We start from the raw sequence: 24,420 nt of genomic DNA on the forward strand, positions 1-24,420 counted from the left end.
AGATTTGGTGCGTTTTTATACAAAAGTGACAGCATAAAGTATGAAACTAACACTGATGCTTTTTCACCTGTGTCTCCTCAGACTCATCTCCTGGATCACCTCTGCTCACATTCCTGTCAGAGAGGAGGCTGCAGTTGCAGATCCTGAAGACTAGGTGGCAGCATTGGCTTTACTGGACCGCCTCAGAGCCGTGAGTAAAAACACTGGAGATTCAAAGAGGGGACACTTTGGGACCATGGAGCAAATGTAATAGAAATTCAGGAATGCACGCGAGTAAATCAATATGAATGTTTTATGAAAAACAAACAAACAAACAAACAAAAGAAACAACCGTGCGCAGTTTATGTTCCAAAAGACAAACATCCAAAGCAAGTGAAACACAATATATATTTACATATGAACACCACTGGTATTTTCAGCATGCCTCTTTTACCACGAGACCGAGTACAAATAAAACCTGCAATCCATAGTGAAGCAGCATCGATGGAGAGTTTGTCAGACAACACTGTGCTCTATACACCATTTGTTATTCAGATTCTAAACAGGGGCCAATGATTTTATTCACTGTCAGAGCACGACCATGCACAACTCTCTGCTCTGAAACTTCTCTGTTAATTACAACACCATCCTCTTCCTTACAAACTGAGGAGTGTGAAGCAAAATTAGGTTAACATCAACGTGTCAACAAGAAACTGGCAGCTATATTTGAGCTGACACATCAAACAACTGTGAACAACATAAAAAAACTGTTACCCTTGTATGACACAAAAATCCTCTTTAGTTAATCAGAGCAACACACCTCAGGAGAATTAGGAGCAACACAATGATGAGCGTTTCATCCTTCAGCAGAGTCTGGTGCGTGTTTGTCTTTTAGTTTTGCTCCGTCAACACCGAACATGCAAATAACTTGACACGAACCATCAACATGGAAGAACCAATCGTCTTATTAGGTTGTGCTGTCTGCAAGCGATCCAATGGCAATCATGATAAATAGATACAAAAACGTCTGACAGCATTAAGACCACTTGGAAATCTTCGGAAGCATTAGGCAGAACATTATTGCGAGGGAGAGGTATGCGCGCTGTGGGACAGATGGTCGGAGTTTTAATGTCAGCAGTTAATGAAAAGAACAGGCCGAATGTAATAAGAGCAAGCAAACCTGACACGAGGGGACGAGATGGGAGTCGGACTGCAGAGCAACTCGACTTTCTCTCTGGTTTTACGTTCTCGCATGATTTCAATTTTTCTTGTTGATTGAGATCTGACCAGTTTGAAGCAGCGCAGAGAAGCATTTAGATTAACATAAAACCCACAAAAGGGACGTGGATCCCCATGAATATGATTATTACAATTCTCACACTCGTAGCTTTTATGGTGGGGATGGTTTAACACACATTTGCATCAGGTCCGGTTAGAGCCAAGATTAGAGTATTGATCTCTGAATGTGACCCCTTTGGGTTTGTTGTTATGAATTATGAACTCATTTATGACACAAAGTAAATAGGATATGAATCCGTCACAGTCATGCAGAAAATCCTCAGAGCATGCGATGAAACGTCTCTCATCCCGAGTCTTCAGGCGGTCTCTCCAAGTGCAGCAGGAGAGGCTCAGTTCATTCCTGCAGCGTGGATCCTGGGAGCTCGTTGGTCAGCGTGTGCCAGCGCTCCACCTTCTTGCCCTTGTTCTTCAGACAGTCTATCCAGTGCTGCAGGGTCTCCCCCTGAGAGTGGCACCCTAAGGATACACCCCCTGGCAAGTGCAAAGACAAAAAGTGATACCAGTCAGTATAACTAGAGAGGAAAGTGCACGTTTAACAGAGAGGAGCAAGCTTCAAAATTAGCAGAAAATATATTATCAGAATATAACTAACTCATGCAAATAGGCTGTATGAAGTAAGAAGAGTAGGCATAATTAGTTGTAGCTTCAACACATTTGGGTCTGTGGAAAATCTTAAATTGTGTTATTGCATTGTTTTGTTTTCTTCTGTAGTGTTTCATCAATAGTAACTGCATATTCCTGATTTTCCCTCTAATTGTAGTCATTCATAGACAGAAATAAATTTACATCTCTGTTGAGATCCAAAGAGTCTTCAATTGTGTTTAAACCAGTGATATAAAGGGCTGTGCGCATTTAAAAAAAAATCTAAGTAACCCCTTTAAAATGTTCCCACAACAAAAGTTAGCATTTTTGAAAAGTAGGTCGTTATTGCAGGTGATCTTTATAATTTCAAACTGGATTAGTTTAAGAGGAAAAAGCAGAAATTACAAACTAAAATGAACAAAGTTGGGTCAGATTACTCTCATTGTCATCACTCAGAGATTGTTGATTGTGACCGACTCCACTGTTGTCCAATTCCAGATGCTCGTGGATATTTACAAATACTGGAGATATTCACCAGAGCACAAAATGTGTATTAATCCACAGATGAAAATAGTCCCCCAAAAATATACTATTTTCTGCTGTGTTTGACTGACGTGTGCTGAGAACTGTGGTGCCCAGCTATATACTCTATTTGTCACTTGTTTTTAAAGATTTTTGTCTCCAGTAGATTCATTTTAATTCACAGCACTTTATTGGTTCCCAAGGGGCAATTTGCAGAGGCACATAAAGTAGCACAGTCATAAGCAACACAATACAGGAAACTGGTACTAAAAAGATAAGAGTACAACTATGCTATTATCTTATTAGTAGAAACAAGTGGGCTTGAGGCTAAGTGCCACAAACAGGAATGGGAAATGTGGAAGTACTGAGAAACAAAGTAACAAACTGTTGGTTTTGTTCTTTTATTCCGATTTGTTGAAAACAATAAAAAAAAACATTGTAACCCCCAGGCTTAAACTCTAACCACTGAAGGAAAGAAAAAACTTTAATCCTAGATCCTTAGATCCTAGAAAAAACAGAAATAGACAAAAAGTTATTTAAATTGTAAAATTACTGACTCCCACTCATAGAGCAACTATGGTATGAAGCTCATTTTCAGCCAAAATGTCACTGACACCCTTTTGGCCACTAAACCCCATAAATTACACCCAGTGCTGTGCTCAGATGAAAGCTGGTAATAGAGAAGATCTTAAAATATCTTTGGCAACATCTGCCATGGGTACAACATTATTAGACTGCTAATAAAGTAGCCAGCCTGTTAATCAGTGATCCAGAAATCACCAGCAGGAAAATATTAACTGCCATAAAGCTTGTGGTGTCAACTCACCTATGAAGTCATTGGACTTTCCCAGGTCGTAGTCCCACACTGTGACCTCCAGGGTCTTGGTGGCTAACTCTGAGAAGGAGATTTCATAGAAGAACTCCTGGGTGAAAACAAACGGGCCAAAGGGGATGAGTGGGCAAGAACAAAGGTTAGAAGATCACACCTAACACATATAGCACTCGTCTTCTGTGAACCTCTAAAATAATGAGACAGCGGATAATAATAATATGTAATAAATAAAAATAAAACTGTAATTGCAGAAACTTTGCATGCAGCATAGTGTCTCTGAGGATTGTGTAAGTCTAAATGAGCTGTCTATTTACATTCAACCACTGCAAATATTCCCACAGTTATACACACACACGTACACAAACATAGATAGCTACCTCATTAAACTCTGGGTTGAGAGTCTTCTTTATGACTGCTGTTTTGTGCTTGGATTTCTTGTGAACATCTGGTTTGAGATACCTGAGAAAGGTATATAGGTCTGGTCATTATCACTGAAAAGTCACAGTATTGCTGAAAGGAATAGTAAAGCACTGAGGAAAATGTGTATGTAAAGGTCAGAGGAAGTTCATGCAAATGGATAATCATTACGTTCACTCTACTGTGAACATGATGGTTGTCAGTGATGGATAGATTTTGTGTTTCCCCTGTCATGTCGCTTTTTTACTTTCTTCATAGTGACTTCTACATTGACAGGTGATTCAGAAAACATAATCACTTAGAGGAATGGCTCATCATTTTTATAAAATATGTTTTCTTGTTATCTATTTGTTTTCTTGTCAGGAGTCATATCTGTATGTTGAAATCCTATTAGCTTAGCTTAAATTAGCACAGAGACTTGAAATGACAGGAAACAACAAGGCTGGCTCTGTCCAGAGGAACATTATCATAAAAAAATGAACTCTTTGTAAGAAGGTGAATAAATCTACTCATTTAGCATGGCTGAGATGAGATGGTCTCTCTCTACGCTTAAATACAAAGCTACAGTCAGGAGACAGTTAGCTTTTAGCACAAGCACAGGGATTGGGGGAAAAAATCTGTCTAACAGCAGCACTAAAACTCAGAAGTAAATGTTAAAGAGTCACATTGTGGCTAAACGGTCTGTTATTGTGTTCTATTTTTTCAGGTTTCCACTCTTTTGAGGCAATAGGGAGGCTTTGTTGCCTGTGGACATAGTCGGTGCTAGCTGTTACCCTGTTTTTACACTTCATGCTAAGCTACGCTAACCTGTTGCTGGCTGTAGCCTCATATTAAACTGAGCAGGAAATCAAATAACCGTATTCCCCAAAATGTCATATTCCCTCCAAGGTTTTTGTGTATTATTTGTTAAAACTAACCCTGTGTTAGTGTGAGGACTGATCAGCAATTCCTTCACCAACACAGCACAGATTGAAAAAGCTCAGCATCCCTTCGCGAGCTGTCATTAAATTCTCAGGATATTTTTAAGCCAGCTGGAAGGAGCGTGGCAAAATCTCTATTCACATTTGCTTTCCACCCACCACCCACAGCTCGCAGAGCGTATGTTCCCACACGCTCTCAGACACAACAAAGCATCTGAGAAAAAGCTGCCGCCAAAGGGCAAAGATGCAAACACGCATCTAAAATGAAACAAGGTGCGTGATGTATTACTGTGGATGTGTGAGGGATGTACGCGTAGGTTCAGTGGACGTAAAGAAGGAGGCAGAAAACTTGAGTTGTTTGTAGCATGACGGGAAAGGAGATTGGAGATTGTGTGCATGAATATGTGTGTGTGATGGGAGGTTGTTGAGTGTTTTTCTCATTCAAGCAACAGTGTGTATTAGTGTAGTAGAAGAGGGACTTTAAAGCTCATTTGTCCAGTTACTGTCAGGGTGCATCATTCAACCCAGGGACCTTCCTGCCCTCTGTGGCACAGACACAAACACACACACAGTATTGCTTTTCTTTCATCAGTGAGTAATGAAACTCCAGAGGACCTCAGTGACATTAACAATAGCATCAAACTGTTTTTCTTGCATTTCCTCCCTGATACAGTACGCCCATAACATTACATCATGCCACTGCCTTTCAGTCTATTTTGAAGGCTGCCAATATGCACACAAGCTGTTATCATTATCTTGATGAATGACTGACATATTTCGCAGCAGCTTCCACTTGTGTAAGTTGCTTTCATCTGTCACCATTACCATACGCAGGGTTAACTCAAGCCATAAATCATTCATGAGTGGCGACAAATGGTGATTCATGGGGTCAATATGAGCCAATGGCCAGTTAAGACCAAACCCAGAGGTGGAGAGGGAAATTGGCGCTGGATAGGTCATGTGGAAATTGCTCTGAGATGAGGATTGCGAACTGACAGTGCATCAGTCTAAGCTGTGTATTCATCATTTTAAATGTGTCCAGTTGCCAGTTAAATAATCATTTGTTTTTCATTAAGGTTCATAAAACCTTTCATAAACATTCCTCAGTTTTATTTCATCAAACAGAGCTACGCATGTAAATCCCATGGCTTTCAGGGAATGGTCTGACGGCATCCTTACGTTTTAACATAGGGGTCTGAGTAGCCGTTGACATCCATGGCTGCTAGGTGGGCGCAGCGTTTGACGCCAACACACAGCCCGCCGCGAGCCCTCTCCTTGGCCTCGCCCTTCACATCGCCATCACTGGCTGGGGGGAGGTACTGCAGGCAGAGCAGCAAACGGCCTCTCTCCTCTAGACTTCTCTGCTGCTCCGTCTCCCACTGAAGGAGAGAGGGGATATAACAGAAAAAAAATAGGGAAAAGGTGCTTTAGCTGCTTGTCTAGGTGGTACATCATGTCATCTGCCCCTGTGTGACTCCCATGACTTTGTGTTATTTCCTGGTTTATTTTGAAATGACTTTATTTGTTGTGTCCATTATGGTTTTGCTTCCTGTCTTTGTGTGTTTTTCCCTCCAGTGTTTCATCCCCTCACCTGTTCCCACTTACCCAATCAGCAGTCAGCCAGCCTCTCCACACCTGCACCGTAATCCCTAATCAACTTGGACTATATATACAAGCAGCATTTCTTTGTTCTCTGGCCAGTTTGTCTGATTTTTTCCTTCAGGTATCTTGTGCTTCTGCTTTAGGATTTTGCAGCACTTTCCTAGTGTTCCTGCCTCTAGTGTATTTTGAGGTTTTCTCATGTTCTTGTAAGCATGCTCTTTTTATTCTGAAATTATCACTGCTAAACCTTTCTGTTTTGGTTTGTGTCTGCAAGTTGTTCTTTAAAGCTGCCATAATCAATATTTTATTTATTACTTGTGGGGGAAATGAAAATGTGTAATCTGTAGCGGGGTTGCAAATAGTGATGAACCCCCAGAGACTCATCACCTGTCTCTGCTTTTCCTCTCAGCTCTACAGACCTTTATAGCATCATTAAACTCATTGTTTAATGGCTCGTAACTTCACTGTTTTAATTTACTGTCATGGCGTTGTATCCAACTGCCCAAACCCAAAATACCCCACCTGCTCAGTGAGAAAAGACCAACGCAGTTAGCGACTAGCTGGTGAGCATATTTGTAGCGTTCAGCAGCTAAAGAGCCAGATATTTCCCTTAGGAGTTATAGAAGGGTTAAACAAAGGACAGTGAATATTGGACTCAAACACGACTTCAAATGAACACTAATACTGCACCATGTCCGTTCAATGAGCAAATAACAACTGTTTGCTAACACGCTCCCTATATCAGCTTAATGAGGTGATGATATGTCAATGTTGCTTTTACAGAGGCCAGAAAAATCCATTTATGGGTTTAAAGCTGCAGTCAATATAAACTATTGACATCCAGTGCCTGCAGTACCACAGCAAATATTAAAACAAGCCAAACCTTTGGTGAACTGGTGTCTGGGTTTGCCACAAGTGACAGGATGAATGTTAAAAACTTTGTGTGGCAGCAGCAGACTTCTGTACAGGCCTAAAACACAATACTGGCTGATACCCACCATGTCTTTAAAGCCTGAATAGACTAAATCTAATTTGTGACCCAAAACATCTCAGACTGTCTCTGCTTTATTCATTTGTTTTTGTTAGCTTTCCAGGCTAATCCAATGCATTGTCTACGCTCTTTTCCTTGTTCCACTCATAATTGCTTATCTAATTGCAACACATAATGCCCAAGAAATAAGAAGAGGAATTGCATTTAGAATTAAGCTAATTAAACCTGGACCTGGTCCAATGCAACAAAATGGCCCAAACCCCACCCAAGACCAGACACTTTATCTCCACCCCAGCATAACTGCAAACAGTAATGAGTGAAGAGTCATCATAATGTTCGTTATGCAGCAATAACTGTCATTTATAGGTTGCAAACAGTGTGTCATTTCTCCCTTCAAAGGTTACATAGTTTTGCTTTTCCTGTACATTGTGTTATTTGTTGTGATGTGGCTAATCTCTCTTCTTTGTCTCATAGGCAGACTCGTCTAAAGATCACACCGACTTTCATCTAACATTTGAGCTCATCTGCCACAGCTCAGAGACAGATCCAACTATCACTGTCACCAAGAACAAAAACGGGAGCACAGTCGGTCCAATGGCAAAGACCTGTCTTGGAAAAGCTGAAGCGCGAGCCTTTAAGTCATATTAATGCATTTTGTCGCTCCTGGCTTGAGTATTTTCCCTGGACAACATCAAACTGTTACCAAAGCATTTGACAACAAGCAGAACAACAGAGTAGATTCAAAGTGACAGATGAAAGAAAGCAAGGAAGCAGCAGCAGAGGGTGAAAAAGGGGAAGACGATGTTCTCACAGGACTGTGACTCACCCTCATGGCCAACAGCACCAATACATGTATGTGTATTTATAGGGAGAAACGCACGTTTGCTATTTCAGGATTTTTATCACTGCAGGTGCATGATTTTCTACCAATTTATTTTTGATGCTTCTCCACAGAAAGTGGAGAATGTTCTGTTTTATTGCCTGTAATGTAACTAATATAAAATGAGTTCCTTCACTCCAGTATTGTATTTTTCACTAAATGTCTCTCCTCTCCTTTAGATCTCTCCATCTCTCATTAAGTCTTATCTTCAGGCGAAAGGTGGACACAGCCGAGGTAATCAATATGCCACACGCCCCACAATCCTGCGTTCTCCTCCCTCCCTCTTTCTAATCGTCTCAACAGCTTCCCCCTTATTTCCCCCTAATTCTCTCTTTCCTGCCTTTCTCCCCCATCTCCCCCTCTCTGTTTTTCTTTGGGAATTATCATTACTGCCAAAAGCCCAGTTCGCCATCTGTCGTCAGTGAGTAGGAGACTTTCAAACTTGCAATTAGTGAGAACAATTTGTACCAGGTATCTGGTAATAAAACAGCTCAGACCTTCACAGATCGATAGAGAGCAACTCATTAGGGAGGTGGAAATAAACAAGCATCAGTGTGGAGCCACACACGCACAGTGACAGATGAATGGGAAGGAGATGAATTTGTGGGTGGGTTTTCAACAGCGAGAACAGGCTAGATGATCTGCAGGCACATAAAACAACCTTGAATCTGGAGAGAAACACAGAGGCAGTTATCTTAATGAAGTGAAAGGACTACACTGGCCCTTTGGTTTGGCCCCTTTGTTAATTCACCCAATAGATGATAAGAGGATTGGCTCTAAAATCATCTGTGTGTCTTAAGGAACTTAAAACAGCTCTGTGATTGGAATTTTGATTAAAGGACCTGACCACTGTGTTCACAAGTTTCCTCTCTTTTACTACAAGTGTCATATATATACATATATAAAACTTGTGAAAGAAAATGTGCGTCATTCTTATGAATTAAAGGTGGAACTCATAGGATCTCAGCCTGTGGGGGCTAATGTTAGCTGCTGATTATCATTATTTTAGCCTTTTTTCTTTAATAAAAGTGAAAGAATCTGACTTGTTTTCTATGTAGTTTCTAATACTTTCTTCCATGTTCACATTTTCATAATTTGTCTTCTTTTAAGAGATTTTAGATTTTTAAACAAAATGACGTACTCTTACTGCATTGACATTTATTTAGTTATTTTAAGAAAATAAAGCTTTTTAGACGTAGCTATACTTAAAAATGTCTTCTTGCAATTGTTTTTTGCAGATTTAACTGTCAAACAGTATACATAATTAGCACATTGGCCCACTTCAGCTAAACCAGCTAAAAGCCCACTTATTCATCAGGCAGCCTTTATTGTTTCATTAATTTCCTCATCATACAATTTGAAGATTTACTGCACTTAATTACTTCACAATTATGAATTAATGCTGGTTAAATGGATAACATGACTCAAGTGAGTTGGCTAATTGATTTTCATGTCTTGCCGAGATGAATGAAAATAGATACAGTAGAGAACGTAAATTAAAATGGCTGTTATGTCAAGTATCCAGAATTCATCCTAATACAGAGTGAAGCAGCCAATTGCTTAACAAAGGACTTCAGTGATGAATCAATTACCTAAATTGTTTAAAATTGAATTGAATTTAACTTAATCCATTTGTGTAATACTTATTAGGCACTAATTAAATTTTGTGCAGGTAATTGAAGATTTTGTCTTACTGATATTCTCATAAATGTTTAGGATAATGCTTGTTGTAGTCTGTGTGCTGGAGCAGAACAGATCTATCTAATTATTTGGAGTTTAGTTCCATAATGGATGAGGTGAGCGATGGTCCCAAAAACTGGTTGTAGCCCTTTAAGACAGGCTGAAAGGACACTGGAAGTCAACAGACAGACAGACAGACAGACAGACAGAGGGAGGGTCATGTTGACCAAAACAGATAGAGGAGTCATGTGTTCACCTCTCTCAGGTAGCAGGAGATTCCTCTCAGGGCTGTGCTCATCGCAGTCGGTGATGGCAGCTGGATGAACAGAGAGCAAAAAGGAAGAGAGAGAAGGTAAATAATAAGGGATGTAACTGACAGTAAAGCTGTACAAGCAGCTCAGAGCAGGGAAAGGATGAGGAGAAAGGAATGGATGCATTGTGTCAAGGGTGAGACCACTTTGAAAATTACAGGTCTGACACAGCGTCTGGTTTGCAGGATGACAGAGGGGCTTTAGCTTTTGATCGCAGAGTGGCCACCGGCCTCAGAGGGCCAATTTAATACCAGCAGCCCTTTCCAACTCATAAAGAACAAAAACCTGGCACACCTCCTGCCTCTTTTCACACACATGTCCCCCACTCTCCACCACTTTTATTTTTTAATCCATTTGTTTCTCATCTTCTCTCACTTGCTCTCTCTCTCTCTATTGACGCACCCCCCATCTCCTCTCACTCTTTTTCCACACCTTTTATTCCTCCAATCTCTGTGTACCCTTTTCCCACGTGTGACCCAGCTGACATTTAGTCTGCACAAAAAGCTATTTGTGGGGTTTAAGAATAGACATGATCCCCTGTCCTCTGTTTACCAGATATTCCTCATTCTGAGTAAGAAATAATCCTTTCAATTATGTCAGTAGGCCAGCATCAGTATCACTGTTGCCTTGATTCCTTTGTGTACTTTTCATCTGGGTGGTGTTTTTCTTGGTTTGGGCCCCTTGTTTGCAATTAAGCCACAGCATCCATAATAATGTTACAGTCAACAGTGTGTTTTCAACTTTGTGGCAACACTAGTGAAGCTGCTTTCCTGTCTCAACATGACAATATCCGTTGTGCACAAAGTCGGGCCAATAAATTCATTTTCTTTTGGCTTCTCCCAGGTTTGGTGTAGAAGAACTGGCACAACACACTGCCTTGCTCTCAACCACAAGTAAGACCTTTTGGATGCATTTTATCACTGCTGTGAGCCAGGCTTCATCACCCATCTACAAGCACTAAAGCTCTTGAGGCTAATGCCTGCAGCCAGATCCCAAAATCTTGTGGAAAGATTTCTCTGAAGACCAGAGGGTGTCAGAGCTGCAGATAAATGCCCATGGTTTTCAAATCATATACAGGTATATATATATATATATATATATATGTATATATATATATATATATATAAACCTTTAATAAAGCCATTAGTCACAACGTACAAAGCTGCTGTGTTAGAAAGTGGTGCCAGTGCAACTTCAATATTTGTCGTACAAATGCAATTTTAGTTTGCTGTTCTAACTGTATTGTTATCTCTCTTATCTTAGTTGTTTGTTTAACTGTAAAATGACTGTAAAATGCCAGACAAACACATCTGGGGGATGTTTGCGTTCATGATTATGTGTTTATGCTGCAGGAAAATCAGCCTGTTTATTTGCTGTTTGCTCTCAAATATCTTTAATAGTCTTTAATATCAAGTTAGGAGATTGGATGAGTTGAGATATTTAAGGACGTTTTTTCCAGCAGGCTTTTAGGAAGCATCTCTCCAGCTCTTTTTCTAATGATGCTCCAGAGATTGTGCAGACATGTTGGTGTTTTATATGAGACCCAGGTGTGTGGTCGTCATTAGAATGGATTGGTATGTCTTCTAAGTATCGACCTTTTAACGCCTCCCTGTTGGCACGTAAACAATTTCCTGCTCTTCCCTTGTTGTTTCCCCCCCGCATATTTTTTTCTACTTTAAAAGATGAGGATATGAGTCGGACAGGGAACCTTAATATATTGAATATTACTGTAACCTCAAGTCATTTATCTCTCTCAAACACATTCATTTTCCTCTTTCCCTTATTTTTAGTCTCTTTTCTATCCCTCTTTTTTCTTTCTGCCTTTCCATCTCTTCTCCTCACAGGAGGTGGATGCTCCAGACAAATGTTAAAGTGTTTGGTCTGGTCAGGCTTCACACGGCGCAGGGCCACCCGCGACTCTCCGATGAACTCATTATGTGTCAGCTTGTCCTCATCGCACACAGACACCCTAGGAGTGAGAGACAGAGGAGAGGGGGTGAGGGGAGGGGAGTTTAAAAATGAGAGATAGTGAGAGGCAAAGATTGGGAGAGAGGGAAACATGAGTAAAAATAAGAGAAGCTGATTCACGAGGCCGAGACAAAGTCAGAAAATTTAAAGTAGACAGATTTCATGAAGTGTTCTTTCGTGAGGGAGGGCGGTAGTCAAACAAAGTCACATTTCATGACTCATTTAATTATTCCTAATGTTGTGGCAACATCATAATGGAAGGGAAGGAAATTGCTGAGAGAAACCTGACCTGAATTAAAGAGCACACAGTCAGAAAAATCACCCACGTATACACCCGGCATCTGTATACACACATTGTACAAGTAATTACCATTTTCCTCCCCGTGGGAATTCAGATAGTGTGAAAGTGCAGGGTTAAGTCAATACATATTTATGGGCCTGGAAAACTTTTACATCTGCCATAATGTCACCCGAAATGCATAAGTGGGTGGGAGCAGCAGAGAGGAGAGAAGGAGATGGAGGGAGGCTGCACATGTGAAATCAAAAGCCGCAGAGCGAAGGATGGAGTGACGTGGGTGAGAGTTGGAGATAAAAACGGAAGAAATTATTTAAATCTGTGTCTATGAAGAGTCATTTATGCACACCAATGTATGCGTCTATAGGCAGAAGTGAAGAATCAGTATGCTACAGGCTAACTGGATCCAGTGTGATTGCTTTTTTCTGTCTGTTATGCAAATGTGACTGAAATGCATGCAACGAAATAGAAGTAAATTAGGAATGCAATCTCGAAGAGGAGAAATACAGATATGAACACGTTGCCTCTTCATCTGCTGTTTTATTTGAATTCTAACTGAATTCCAAACCAAAGGAATGAAACCTTACAGTCACCTGCTGCCTTCAGTTTCCGGTAATAATACATTACATTGCAGAAATGCAGAAGGTGCTAGGGGCCAGTTGCCTGGGGAAACCAGATATGGGTTGAAATCCCCAGAGGTAATTTCTTGTCTAGTAGCTTATTTGCCAAAAGGAGACCTGAACTCTTCAGAATTGAATAGCAATGAAAATAATAAAGAGTGAATACGGAGGAAAGAAAAAGGGAGGCGAGAAAGATGAAAGCAAAAGAGGATAAAGAGAGATGAAGTCGGTCAGTGCTGAGAGGTGAAGGATGGTGCAACAGTTGTATGAGTAAGGGATGTGTGATTAAAGGGCTCAAAGATTGAGTGGTGAGTGAGGGTACAATGGGTCAAAGAGCGTTTTTACACAGTATGAAGTAATATACACATTTTACTGTCACTGTGACAGCTTATATTCCCTGTATCAAGATTCTTGCATGATGTCAGTGAAGCAGGGTGAGAAATATAATCCACACATGCTGTCACTTAAATGTCAATGTCAGACATGTAAATAAAAATGTTTACTGATACTGATACTCCATTTCTGCCAAGAAAAAAAATGATGAAAAGTTATATATGATTTTTTTTTTTTTTGATAAGGCATTTGGTCTCACTCAAAATGATGAGGTAATATGTCAAAAATTTTATGATTAAGTCAAAATTATAAAATAGAAAGTCAAACCTATGAGATAATAAGAAACAAACTATGTAATAATATCTCAGTATTTCATAATGTTGACTTAGTGTTTTCATAGGCTTTTAATATTATCTTATTACGTATAATATATCAAAATATTAACTTGCTATGTCAGAACTATGAGGGAATAGGTCAAAATTATGAGACACCAATTCAAAATATTTATTATTTCATTATTTTTATTTAATAAGACAAATTTTGAACGTCATATCTATTTTTATCATATCGAACCACAGTAACTCAAAAAATCAAAGTCAGCTATTTCTTTTCCTTTGTTGGCAGAAATGGGCTTCCATACCCTCAGGTCCATATTATGCAAATACTAATTAGCCAATACCCTACAGACAGTTGTGAATTATATAAAAAGACATTATAAAACAGAAAGAAAATATTGTAAATCACAACTTAATGTCATTATAAGGGAATATAAATATGCAGTGGCAACTTAGATTTGCAAACTCTCAGAGAATAGGTTGAAGTTTGTTGCCTGCTGCAGTGAGTTTGAAGTTGAAAAAGTAAAAATATCCAGTTTCTCAAAAAAAAAAAAAAAAAAAAGCTGTGGCATATCTTGTGGTTGCATTAGGTTCTGGACGGATGAAACTGCTGTCGGTAGAGAAATTGGAAAATCTCCTTTTTCTGTGATGGATTTCTTTCTGTACTGGAACTGTTGAAATTCAGTAAAGAAATCCTTTTACTTACATTCTGATGGACATACACCAAATTATTTTATTATTTATTTTTATTTTTTGGGGGGATGGCTGAAATATATTAAACTGTTTTTGGATGAATTAATCCTATTAAAGATTTATGCAGATATAAAAAGGTGGTCATGTTCAGTCCCTGATAAAAATAACTTGGCAGGGAATTTTTAACATCAGTGCACTGCAGTGGAAAACTTCTACATGCTAACATGTCTCAATAGGTCAAACTTCCTGTCTCCAGATCTTTAAACGCCTTTGTTGAATTAACAGTGTCACAGGCCAGTGTTAGGGCCAGTTTCTTTAATTTCCCCCGAGAGATCAACAGTCCATCCTATTTAAATCCCTCTCCCACGTGTGCCGTGGCAAAGTTTTAGTCACAAGGCAGAGACAATTCACAGCTTTTGTCACCTCTGAAGGGGGAGGGAGGGGTCAATGAAATTAAAACACCCCGCGGTGCTTAGTCTGACCTCAATCTGTCACTGCAACTTGGAATGAGAGAAAGGCAGGGAGACGGATGGAAAGAAAGACAAAAAGGAAGGGGTGGTTTAGAAGGAATGAGGGGAGATCTTTTCTGATCCTTGTGGACAGGAGAGATGTGAGGACAGGGAAGAATGGAGGTGAGGTGGATCAGCGGAGATGGAAGGAAAGAGGGAACATAGTGAAGAGAAAGGATAAAGGCCTTGAAACCGACCGCAGAAGACCCTGTGTTTGAGATAGATGATAAGAAACCCTTTGTAAGTGGGAGTCAGCTTTCTGATGGGAAAGAAATAACAGAGATGCAAGAAGTGAGGAGGACATAAATACGAGAAGCTCACGGCATTACGCAGTGTTTTTCGGTACATATCCTCCTCTGTGATTCCACAGTAGGTGAGCGTTTCGTTCCACACAGGGTTCAGCGTGTTGCGAACAGTCTTGGTTTTCAGTTTATTGGCCTGTACATCACAGCAGAGAGAGGAGGAGAACAATAATGTAACTCAGAGTATTTTCTAAGAGCTACAAACAGACAGCAAACAACCTCAACAGGAAAACAAGTTCTTACTAGCTACAAGGTCACTTTGCTTTAGCGCAGATTTACTGGTCTGTGCTTGCATTTTCATGATGCAACTCAGACATTATAGCATAAATTAAGGGTGCATTTTTCTGAAGGTCTTTTCCAACTGCAGCGCAAAAGACAGGGACGAAACTATATTCTGTTTATAAAACCAGACCTTGCAAGCTCCTGGCAGAAGATGCAGCTTGACATAAGGATCAGCCAAACCATTGAAATCCATTGGTTTCAGACCCTTAGAGACACAGAAAAAGAAGTTATAAGATGTCTAAAGCACAAAGGCTAGATGGGATGCAGGGAAGTTTTAATTTGACAGATAGCTACAGTTAACATTTGTTGACTATTAGATTCACACAGGAAACAAACGGTGGTGATCAACTCCTGTGTTTTATCGATGCATTCATCCACTCCAACCTCCTCCTAACGTAAACTTTGTCCCTCTATATACTCCTGACTTCCTCTTTTGCTCCTGTCATGATTACAAGGGGTCACCTAACAATGAAATATAACTATGGGTCCTTAAAAGCTGCTTGTACAGGTGACCTATGGGGTCATTTTTACCAAAGTCACCTCTTGGCACCACAAATGTCTATGGAGAATTTAATGGCCTCATCTATGCATTGAGATATTTCAGTTATACAGATAGAAGTTACTATTCCTAGTGCCAAGATACTAGCATTGCTAAAAACTGGATTTCTTTTTAGATTTACAGACTTTATACTGCTACAAGACAACTACCTGTGGTGGCTCTGGTGGGGTTTCCAGAGGACAGTATTTACCTTTGCTCTCAGGACTGTGCAGTGTAAGGAGCTGGTGGCTCTCTCATACAGTAGATCAAACTCTAAAGTCCCCAGGGAGGCTGGAAGGCAGTTAATAAAAAGTCATACACAAAAAAAGTGTGTCAGTTACATGGTTAATTGATTTTGTCCTGATGACTTTATTGCCTGGAACAAAGACCAGCAGGAGCAAGTCTAATGCCTCAATTTAGGCACTTAAACAGACGCTTTTTGTTAGTTTGAAGGAATAGTCCAATAGAGTAATATGCTTATTGGCTTTCTTGTGAATAGAGTGTAAAAGAGTGTGAGAAGTAGATTGAAACTGGTAAACATATAACTATGGCCAGAGGACAGTTAGCAAAGCTCAGTGTTGAGGTAGCTCCTATTCTTTGGCTCAGGCAGCTTCAGTGAAACCAGGTCATTACTTTCAGGTGACTCACTGTTATCATCGCTGTCACAGCTGTCGATCTCGATGGAGGTGTCCATGCTGCTCATGGCTGACAGTGACCCCCCTCCGCCCGCGCCCCCTGGCAACAACGGCGACAATAGGCCGCCACTCCCTCCACCTCCCCCCGCTCCAACGGTCCCTCCACCTTGACCCACACTGCTGGGGCTGAGTGCGGTGGGGGCCGCCACCTGATTGGGCGAGAGCGGCTCAGAGAAGGAGGAAGTGGGCGAGAGGCGAGGGAAGTAAGCAGAGATTTGACGGATGGGGCGGATGGGGCCCGGGCAGACGTCGATGGCCATGTGCTCCTGGATGGAGATGCCTAAACGTTTTCCTTTTCGCACAGTCATAGGGCTACAGGGAGAGAGACAGAGAAGGGAGGGAGGAAGAGTTAGAAAATTAAATCACATTTCCTTTTAACAATGCAACAATTGAAATGCATTTGGAATGCATTCAGCCAAAGCAAGAGAGAAGAAATTGATGCGCAGATATGAGCTGCTGCTCCCAATTTCTCTTCTGCAATATCAAGTGTCACAAGGTGAGCTCAGTAAGATGGCTTCTGATAAATAGGATCTTTTCCTGCATTTGGCCATCTCTGAGATATCATCGCACCTAATAGAAGTTTCTCATTTGCCATATGGTCAAAAAGAAGAACTGGTGATAGGAGGCTTTTATGTCAAACTGCTCTCGCGCAAAAAACTTCCTCAACATAATTAGAACTCTTTTTAAAAAAAAGACATTACTCATAAGATGACAAAATACAGCAGAGGATGTGAACAAATTTGCATCTCAATGAATATATCTGAATAAACTCAAGCCTATCAGGGAGGATAAAGGATAATGGACAATAGAACTCTCCCCCGAATCCTAAACATCCTTGATGAAATTGCAGTGTGTGTGAGCCGCAGAGGCACGCATGTTATCTAAACTGCTTAACAATCCTCTGTAGACAGATAGGTAATTATGGGATGAAGTCTTTACAGGGTAGATCGCTCGTCAATGTTTTCGTACGGAGAGAAGAGTCCAGATGATTATATAAAGTTGTGGCAGCAGGGAGTGCAGTTGACCACAAGGCTGATGTGTCTGCTCTCTTCCCAAAATAAATAAGAGGGGGGTGGATTACAAATATCTCACAGCTTTTGTTGTCTAAAGACAGCAGGCCTTGAGGGGGCGTTCTGTCCTCAATTCTGAACAAATCCCACCCCGAACTACCTTCTGCTCTCTCTGCAATAATCGATTGAAACTGAGGAGGGAATATTTGCACTTCCTCTGTGTTGTCAGTTAGTTGAATATCTGCGATTTTTGGAGAGGATTTAAATAAGGAGAGTTAAAGGTTGGGAATAGAGGTCATATTGACTTGTCTGGAGATTGAAGGGTCTGAAAGTAAACTCCACAAAAACTGGAAAATCAGATAAGTGTTTTATACAGTAGATGATCCCCTTGGTCTTTACACAATGGGGACATTTATTCATGTGAATAATTTGCACATCACTATATTTTCTCAGACTGTTGTTTTTGTCATAAATGCTTTCGCACTGCACTTAAAGGTAACGAATCACACAGAATTGGTCCTCTGTGTCCTCAGATGTAGTGCTAACATCCCCAGCAGGACCTCAAACTGTTCCACTGACATCCTAAAATATGCCTAGAGCTGTCGTAAGGCTTCAGCTCCTATAAATTTGCAGGTGACTATTTTGTATTTTCGTGTACAGAGGCCTTAGTGTCATTAGTGGAGTGGACGATCTCTAACCTGCAGCCATATTAAAGGAATAGTTACACTTGATTGCTTTCTTGACGAATTAAGATGAGAAGAGTAACACCACTCTCATGTCTGTACTGTACTGAAGCTATGGCCAGCAGCTGGTTAGCTTAGCTTAGCATAAAAACTGGTACTCACACAACTCCCAAAAGCTAACTGCAGCTCTAAAGTTCTCAGTTATAGTCTGGTACGTAACCCATTGCAAAACCACAACTTTGCCATTGCCAGCTTTATTTTCAGCATACAGACACGATGGTGGTGTTGATCTTCTCGTCGAACTCTCATCTAACAGCATCAGACTGAATACTTGAAAATGTTGAACTATTCCTTTAATAATGATGCATGTTTTAGATCCTACACAGCTTTAATGATTGTGACCTCATTTTCCACCAACCTCTGTTTGGGGGGTCAAAACTAGTAAATAGATTAATTTCAGACCCTTCAGTCATTAAGATGAAGTCAATATGACCAATGGCACCCTGGCAGAAGCTGGCTCTGAAACTGTTGCCTCTGACTGTTGACCTTCAGCAGAATTACAGGTAGCGACGGTCATTTGTCATGTATGGTCCAGTCTCTCCGCTGTGAGCACAACAGCGGCCGACGCACACTGCAGCTCGTCCAGCTTTCCCTTGGCCAGAGATGAAACAAACTTCTGAAACACACCACAGTGTGCCAGCCTGCAAACTTCCTCAACTCATTTGACTGAAAAGGATTTTGACAGAGTGTTGGCTCTGTTACAGAAAATGAGACATCTCGCTTGCGAGAACCGGCAGCGGCCATTTTGGTGCTAACCACAATAATGACTTCTGAAGCAAAGGAGCTGGTCAGAGTTCAACATTGTTCAACTAAGAAGTGCAGAGCTAACCTCAGACTCTTGCGCAACAGGACTGTGGTTCTGTGCTTCTTGTTAAAACCACATGAATGTGTAGAAGAAGAAAAACCACCTTATCACAGCCACAGCCAAATCATTTAAGTCAGCCACAACAATAAAACAACACAGACGCTGCACACAGAAGGAAATAAAGTAAAGTAGAAAATTGGAAGACATTAAGCAGAAGGTGAAAACAAGTTAATGAAACTCCCTGTGATGATGATAATTATGATGAGAATTGATTGAGAGATTAATTAACATGGATGAGTTGACTAATGATCGTCCCTATGAGAAGTATATAATTCCTCAAAGCAGGCACACACAATGATAACAATACATTCTTACAGGCGTGCAAAACAAATATACATACAGATTCACTTTCTGTCAGATCATTAATTCATCCCTCTAAACACAAGCACACTGTGCAGCTGTTGCAGACTTGTGAGCGGTGGTGTTGATATAATGTGCACAGTCAGTCGCCTCCCAGTTCTGGCGGATGTGGCCGGAAGCTGGAGCTGCCTGAGCACCAGCAGCAGCATTAGCAGAAGCAGCAGCACACGTACAACCGGGAGGCCTGGTGGCTCATAGCTAGCAGGGAAGCAGAGGCTCACAGGGAGCTGATGATTGATCGCTCTCATGCTGCCAGCTGGAATATCTCTCTCATCTTCTCTTTTCATCACGATCAGGTTGGTGAGAAGTGTGGCAGTGCACACTCAAAATGAATAAGGCACAGATTTCACCCTCACACTTAATAGGTTTTAACTCTTGTTTACATGCATGACTCTCAGCCTTGGAGCACATGGCTGAACTGTTTTACGTAATTCCTATAAGCCACAAGATAATGGCCTAACTTCTCCACAGCAGATACAATGCATACAGCAGCCCTGTGGCTGTTCAGTTATGCAACCACATACAGTACAATATATTATATATGGCCGACCTGTGCACATATTCGTAAGGTTACATAGGTTTCAGCTACAAGAGGGAGGAATGAAGCTGCCAGGAGCCAGCAGTCAGGAATATCTTTGTGCCTCCCCTCCTCCTCTTTTAGCTCCTTCACTTTACATTAGAGTCATGTCACAGGCATGGGGGCTCTCTCCCTCAACGCCCCTTCTTTACTTTCCAATCCTCGCCTCCTCTCTTCTTTTCCCTTCTTTATCTCTCTCATTATCTCTATGTCAATCTCTTTCAGACACCATTGTTCCACCTGTAGGTATGTGAGGATATTTCTTTCTCTCAGCTGCTTTTCTTCTTCTTCTTCTTCTTCTTCTTCTTCTTCTTCTCTTGTGTCCTACATACAATGGGGCCCCTGCGGCGGGCTCCTTTCACCTTTAAATAACAAGCTGCCGGCTGACAGGCAGATGGTATAGTACAGTGCACAAACTGTAGCCACTCATTAGAGCTTGATAGTCAGCATATCATTGATAGCCAACCACAGTGACAGTGAGCTCTTGTCAATTAGAGCCAAGTTATTTTCAGGCTGTCAGGGATGAGTAAACTTCAACGAGGTTGTGTGTGAGAGTGTTTCGTGTCTATTTGTGTTGGAAGGTGTAAAAAAAAAGTGAAGGCGCAAGTAAAAAGATAAAAAAAGAAAAACAGACTGCCACATGTTGCACCCGTTTGCTGTGAGAAAATGATGCAGAATCAATGTGTCCGTCTGGCTAGTCTGGTTTTCACTGCATTAGTTTTTATCCTCTCATGCTAAGTTAACAAGAAAACACACACACATATCTGAACCAATCAGACAGACTAGTAAATTGAGGATGTAATGACAAAGATAGAGGGAGTGAAGAAGCAAAGAAAATGTTTCTGAAGAAGAGGTTTAAGAGTATTTTTTGCAGGGAAATAAAGGGAAAGAAATGCGTATAAATGACAAAAATTCCAACCTTGGCAGCAGAGTCTACCTGTATGCATTTCAGAATAAAAGAATATAACGTTAACTTACCTCAGTGGTAGCGCAAGTGTGAAACTCCTCATAAAAAAAGAGGGGATTCCAGTGCGAAGAGGAGAGGGAGACTAACTAACAGGTGGCGAAGACAGGAGCAGAGAGTAGAGACAGAGAGAGAGCGACAGAGAGGGGAGAGAGGGACTGAGCCAGCTCTACATTTATCATTAAAAATTAAATGCACGAATAGTTCAAGTTGAGATGAAAACGGGGAGCAGAGAGGGGAGAGAGGAGAGCGGCATGCTGGAGGAGGAGGGGGATAGAGGGAGTGAAGAGAGAGACAGAGAAGGAGAGAGGGAGCAAGAGAGAGAGAGAGGCAGCGGGGAGTTATTCCTTGACAGTCTGTTGTGCATGTGACTGTTTTGCCTCACTCCCTCCTGCATCCCCCCCATCATCACCGCACACACACACACACACACACACACACACACTTGTTTTTGTCACTTGGGAGGACATTTCACATACATTCCCTGAAGACTTACACTGGCCTTAAAAGATAAGGCTGGTGATACTCTATATTTTTCTAAATGTCAACAAAATCCCATTAAAAGACCAAAACCAACAATGGATTTACACGACAAACAAGTATTGTCTGATACACTGAAATAAAACCCAATATTTACACCACTGGAAACATTTCAACTAATCTAAAAGGAATTACAAGCTGTTTCTTTGGAAAAACAGAAAACAGAAGGTTTTCTGTTCTTGCCATTCTGCTAATTGCACTAATGTAGCATTAGGCCTCCAATTTTGTCTCAAATGTATTTAAAAAAAAATACATAAACTAGCCTTCCCTCCCAGTTTTAGGGGTGAGGTATGTGCCAGAGCGATTTCTTATCCAGAGCTTTCTCAAGTTCTGCTGTCACAGGAAGGTTTCCAGGTTTGGTAACATTGTGCCTGAACAGAAACCAGAACCAAACCCCAAGCTGGAAAAGATGCAAAAATGTCCTGGGAGGATGGATAAACTGGTGTTCATCAAGAAATGGTTTCAGCCCATACCTCCCTTTCCAGCTCAGTATCTCTAGGAATGACAAACATTTTTGTACAAGTCCTCACTACACATCCATGACAACATCTAGTACTTCTGCAGAACGAATTATGCCCCCTATAGGTGGCAAAATGGAATATTTATGCTAAACTAAGCCAATGACGCTCTTGTACCAAAATTGCCCTGTTTTTCATTGATTTACCTTGTGAAGAAGAGAGATGAGTCCCCATAATGTGATTATGTGAGATGAGTTATGTCCCCATAATGTAGTGATACAAGTACACACACACACAAACAGCATCTCTTATTAAATGCGAGCTTTGTCTTAACTTTAGGGGAAAACATATGACATCTAACTAAATCTCTCCATCTTTCTGTCTATGTTAATTCCAAACTAATACACTGCATCTAAATCTCTCTGCCTTTCTCTCTCTCTCTGTTTATGTGTGTGAGAGAGAGAAGAAGAAGAGAGAGAGGAAGAGAAAGAGAAAGAGTCTCTTCAGTCTCAGTTCTTCCATATAATTAGGCTAATGGTTCTTGAGTCAGTGATAGACAAGGGGAAACATGCTATTTCCCCCTTGTGTCTATTGAAGGGATAAAATTGGTGTTCTCACTGTCTCTCTGTCTCTTTTTATCCGACTTGTCCCTCTCTTTTTTGTTTCTTTCTTTCACTTTCAAGTCCACACTCTCTGAAACTCTCTGTCTATCCACAAAAAGGAGAGGGAAACTGTCACACAGCACAGGCTGTTGAATAGACTTACTGGTGCTTTTTTGTGTTATCTTCAAAAATTGCTTGATGTCTTTGTTCAGTGGTGTTCTTCATGTCTCTCCCCTTTCTTATCTCATGCCCTCTCTCCAGTTCCCTCTCTTTCAGTGTCACACACACAAACACACACATACACACATGAATACACACCCTCATGTATGTTCTGGCTCCATTAAATTGATGCCATAGTGCAGACATGCATGAATGCATTAACATGGCAATATAACGCACAGAAGCCTCCAGAGAAGGATGACTCCTACTGCCACACACATTTACACAATCACCCACACAGACACACACAAACATTGCAATTTAGAGCCACTGTGCTGCCAACTCTGTCAAAAGACCCCTCAATCCTTATATCACCTTTTCAGGCTTTATTCCACTTCCCTCCCTCTTCCCTCCTCCTCCTCATATCTCTACTCTCCTGCCTCCTGTTTATGAGAACTGAAAATCTCCTCATTATAAATGCATAGTCGTTACATGCTCTCTCCACACCAATTATGTTGCGGATGGGTGCGAGCGCTTCGGTGAAAACAGCTGACCACAATGTCCACAATGGCTCTGAGAAGAACAAATGACATCAGCGAACCAGTTGGCCTCAGTACGGACAGATAACTAACAATGACAGGAACAATTTGTCCAGCGAGTAATGAGAGTAATATATACTGTGTAAACAATGAATATGTGGTGTGATGTCATAGTCAATTTCATACAGATTTCTTGATTCTTATTTCAGTTGGCAGTTGTAATATATGCCACATGAATATAATACAATACAATATAATGTACTTGTGCTCCTATCTGTGTGTCCTTGTGTATGAAATGTGCTTAGAAATGAAACTTGATTTACTATGTTTTTGTACAGATCACACATATTGAACATTTCCACTAGGTTCATTAGCATATAAAAAGGAAACTGCTCCTCCTGTAATAATGAAAGAATGCCGAACATAGTTGAGCAGAATTAAAGAAATGATCAGAGAACTCCAAGGTCCTCTTTTCTCTGACTCTCAGCCATGTGACTGCAAGGTCATCGTGTACCAATTTGAAAGAAAAGGGCTCAAGCTTCCCACATCGCTAGCACACTGCTTCCTCAGTAATATCACTCATGAGATGAGCTATGTCGATGTATCGCATGATTCACTGGCCTTAGAGTGTGTGAAATGGAAATGCTAGCACTCTGAGTGCACCTTTATGTTACAAATGAAAAGGGGGCAGGGGGGGGGGGGTCTGATGGTAACACTGAAATAACAAACACAGCAGCTGTTGTAATGGAGAGTGGCAGAGACCGCATCCAATAATCAATGCTTAAAGTTATAGAAAAGGGAAGAACCTTTGAAAAAGGATGAGACAACACACTGTAAAAAACATATTCATGAAACATGGATTTAAATCTTAACTCTAGACCTGCTGTGTTTATTCATTTTTATTTCTCTGCAGTCTGAAGCCGAAGAGATTAATAAGCCTCACAAAAGTGAAGTGCCGACTGCGTTTTCCTGAGAAAAAAATGGAAATTCTGTCAAAGTGAAGATAACAGGGTAGCCT

General features: G+C 40.9%; 1 protein-coding gene and 1 long non-coding RNA gene across 3 annotated transcripts; one reads left to right on the plus strand and one right to left on the minus strand.

The window, feature by feature from the left end:
• Positions 1 to 274: 274 nt before the first annotated feature.
• Positions 275 to 21,453, minus strand: LOC108884474 (double C2-like domain-containing protein alpha). The gene is made up of 11 exons (XM_018678377.2): positions 21,119 to 21,453; positions 16,539 to 16,897; positions 16,102 to 16,181; positions 15,483 to 15,557; positions 15,097 to 15,206; positions 11,858 to 11,984; positions 9,961 to 10,020; positions 5,731 to 5,930; positions 3,592 to 3,673; positions 3,209 to 3,305; positions 275 to 1,749 (listed from the first exon to the last, which is right to left on the minus strand). Exons 1-11 carry the CDS (start codon positions 21,148 to 21,150, stop codon positions 1,613 to 1,615), a joined length of 1,359 nt encoding a protein of 452 aa, XP_018533893.1. The 5' UTR covers positions 21,151 to 21,453; the 3' UTR covers positions 275 to 1,612.
• LOC108884475 (uncharacterized) lies at positions 5,945 to 24,420 on the plus strand. 2 transcript variants are annotated; one of them, XR_001961063.2, is made up of 5 exons: positions 5,945 to 6,359; positions 7,619 to 7,996; positions 8,204 to 8,258; positions 10,859 to 10,908; positions 24,316 to 24,420. It is a non-coding gene; the product is annotated as an uncharacterized LOC108884475 (long non-coding RNA). The 2 variants fall into 2 exon arrangements; XR_001961062.2 differs by lacking the exon at positions 24,316 to 24,420 and having other exon boundaries at positions 10,859 to 11,106.

The sequence above is a fragment of the Lates calcarifer genome, linkage group LG23 (assembly GCF_001640805.2).
Source record: "Lates calcarifer isolate ASB-BC8 linkage group LG23, TLL_Latcal_v3, whole genome shotgun sequence".
NCBI classification, from domain to species: Eukaryota; Metazoa; Chordata; class Actinopteri; family Centropomidae; genus Lates; species Lates calcarifer.

Bases quoted from the DNA above. Each gene is read 5' to 3' on its own strand.
- LOC108884474 (XM_018678377.2), bottom strand. From the start codon at position 21,150: ATGAGGAGTTTCACACTTGCGCTACCACTGAG. The intron at 3,674-5,730 runs GTAAGGATGCCG...TACCTTTCTCAG, and splicing joins TCAGACCCCTATGTTAAAAC to GTATCTCAAACCAGATGTTC. The intron at 1,750-3,208 runs GTGAGTTGACAC...TGCACTTGCCAG, and splicing joins AAAGTCCAATGACTTCATAG to GGGGTGTATCCTTAGGGTGC.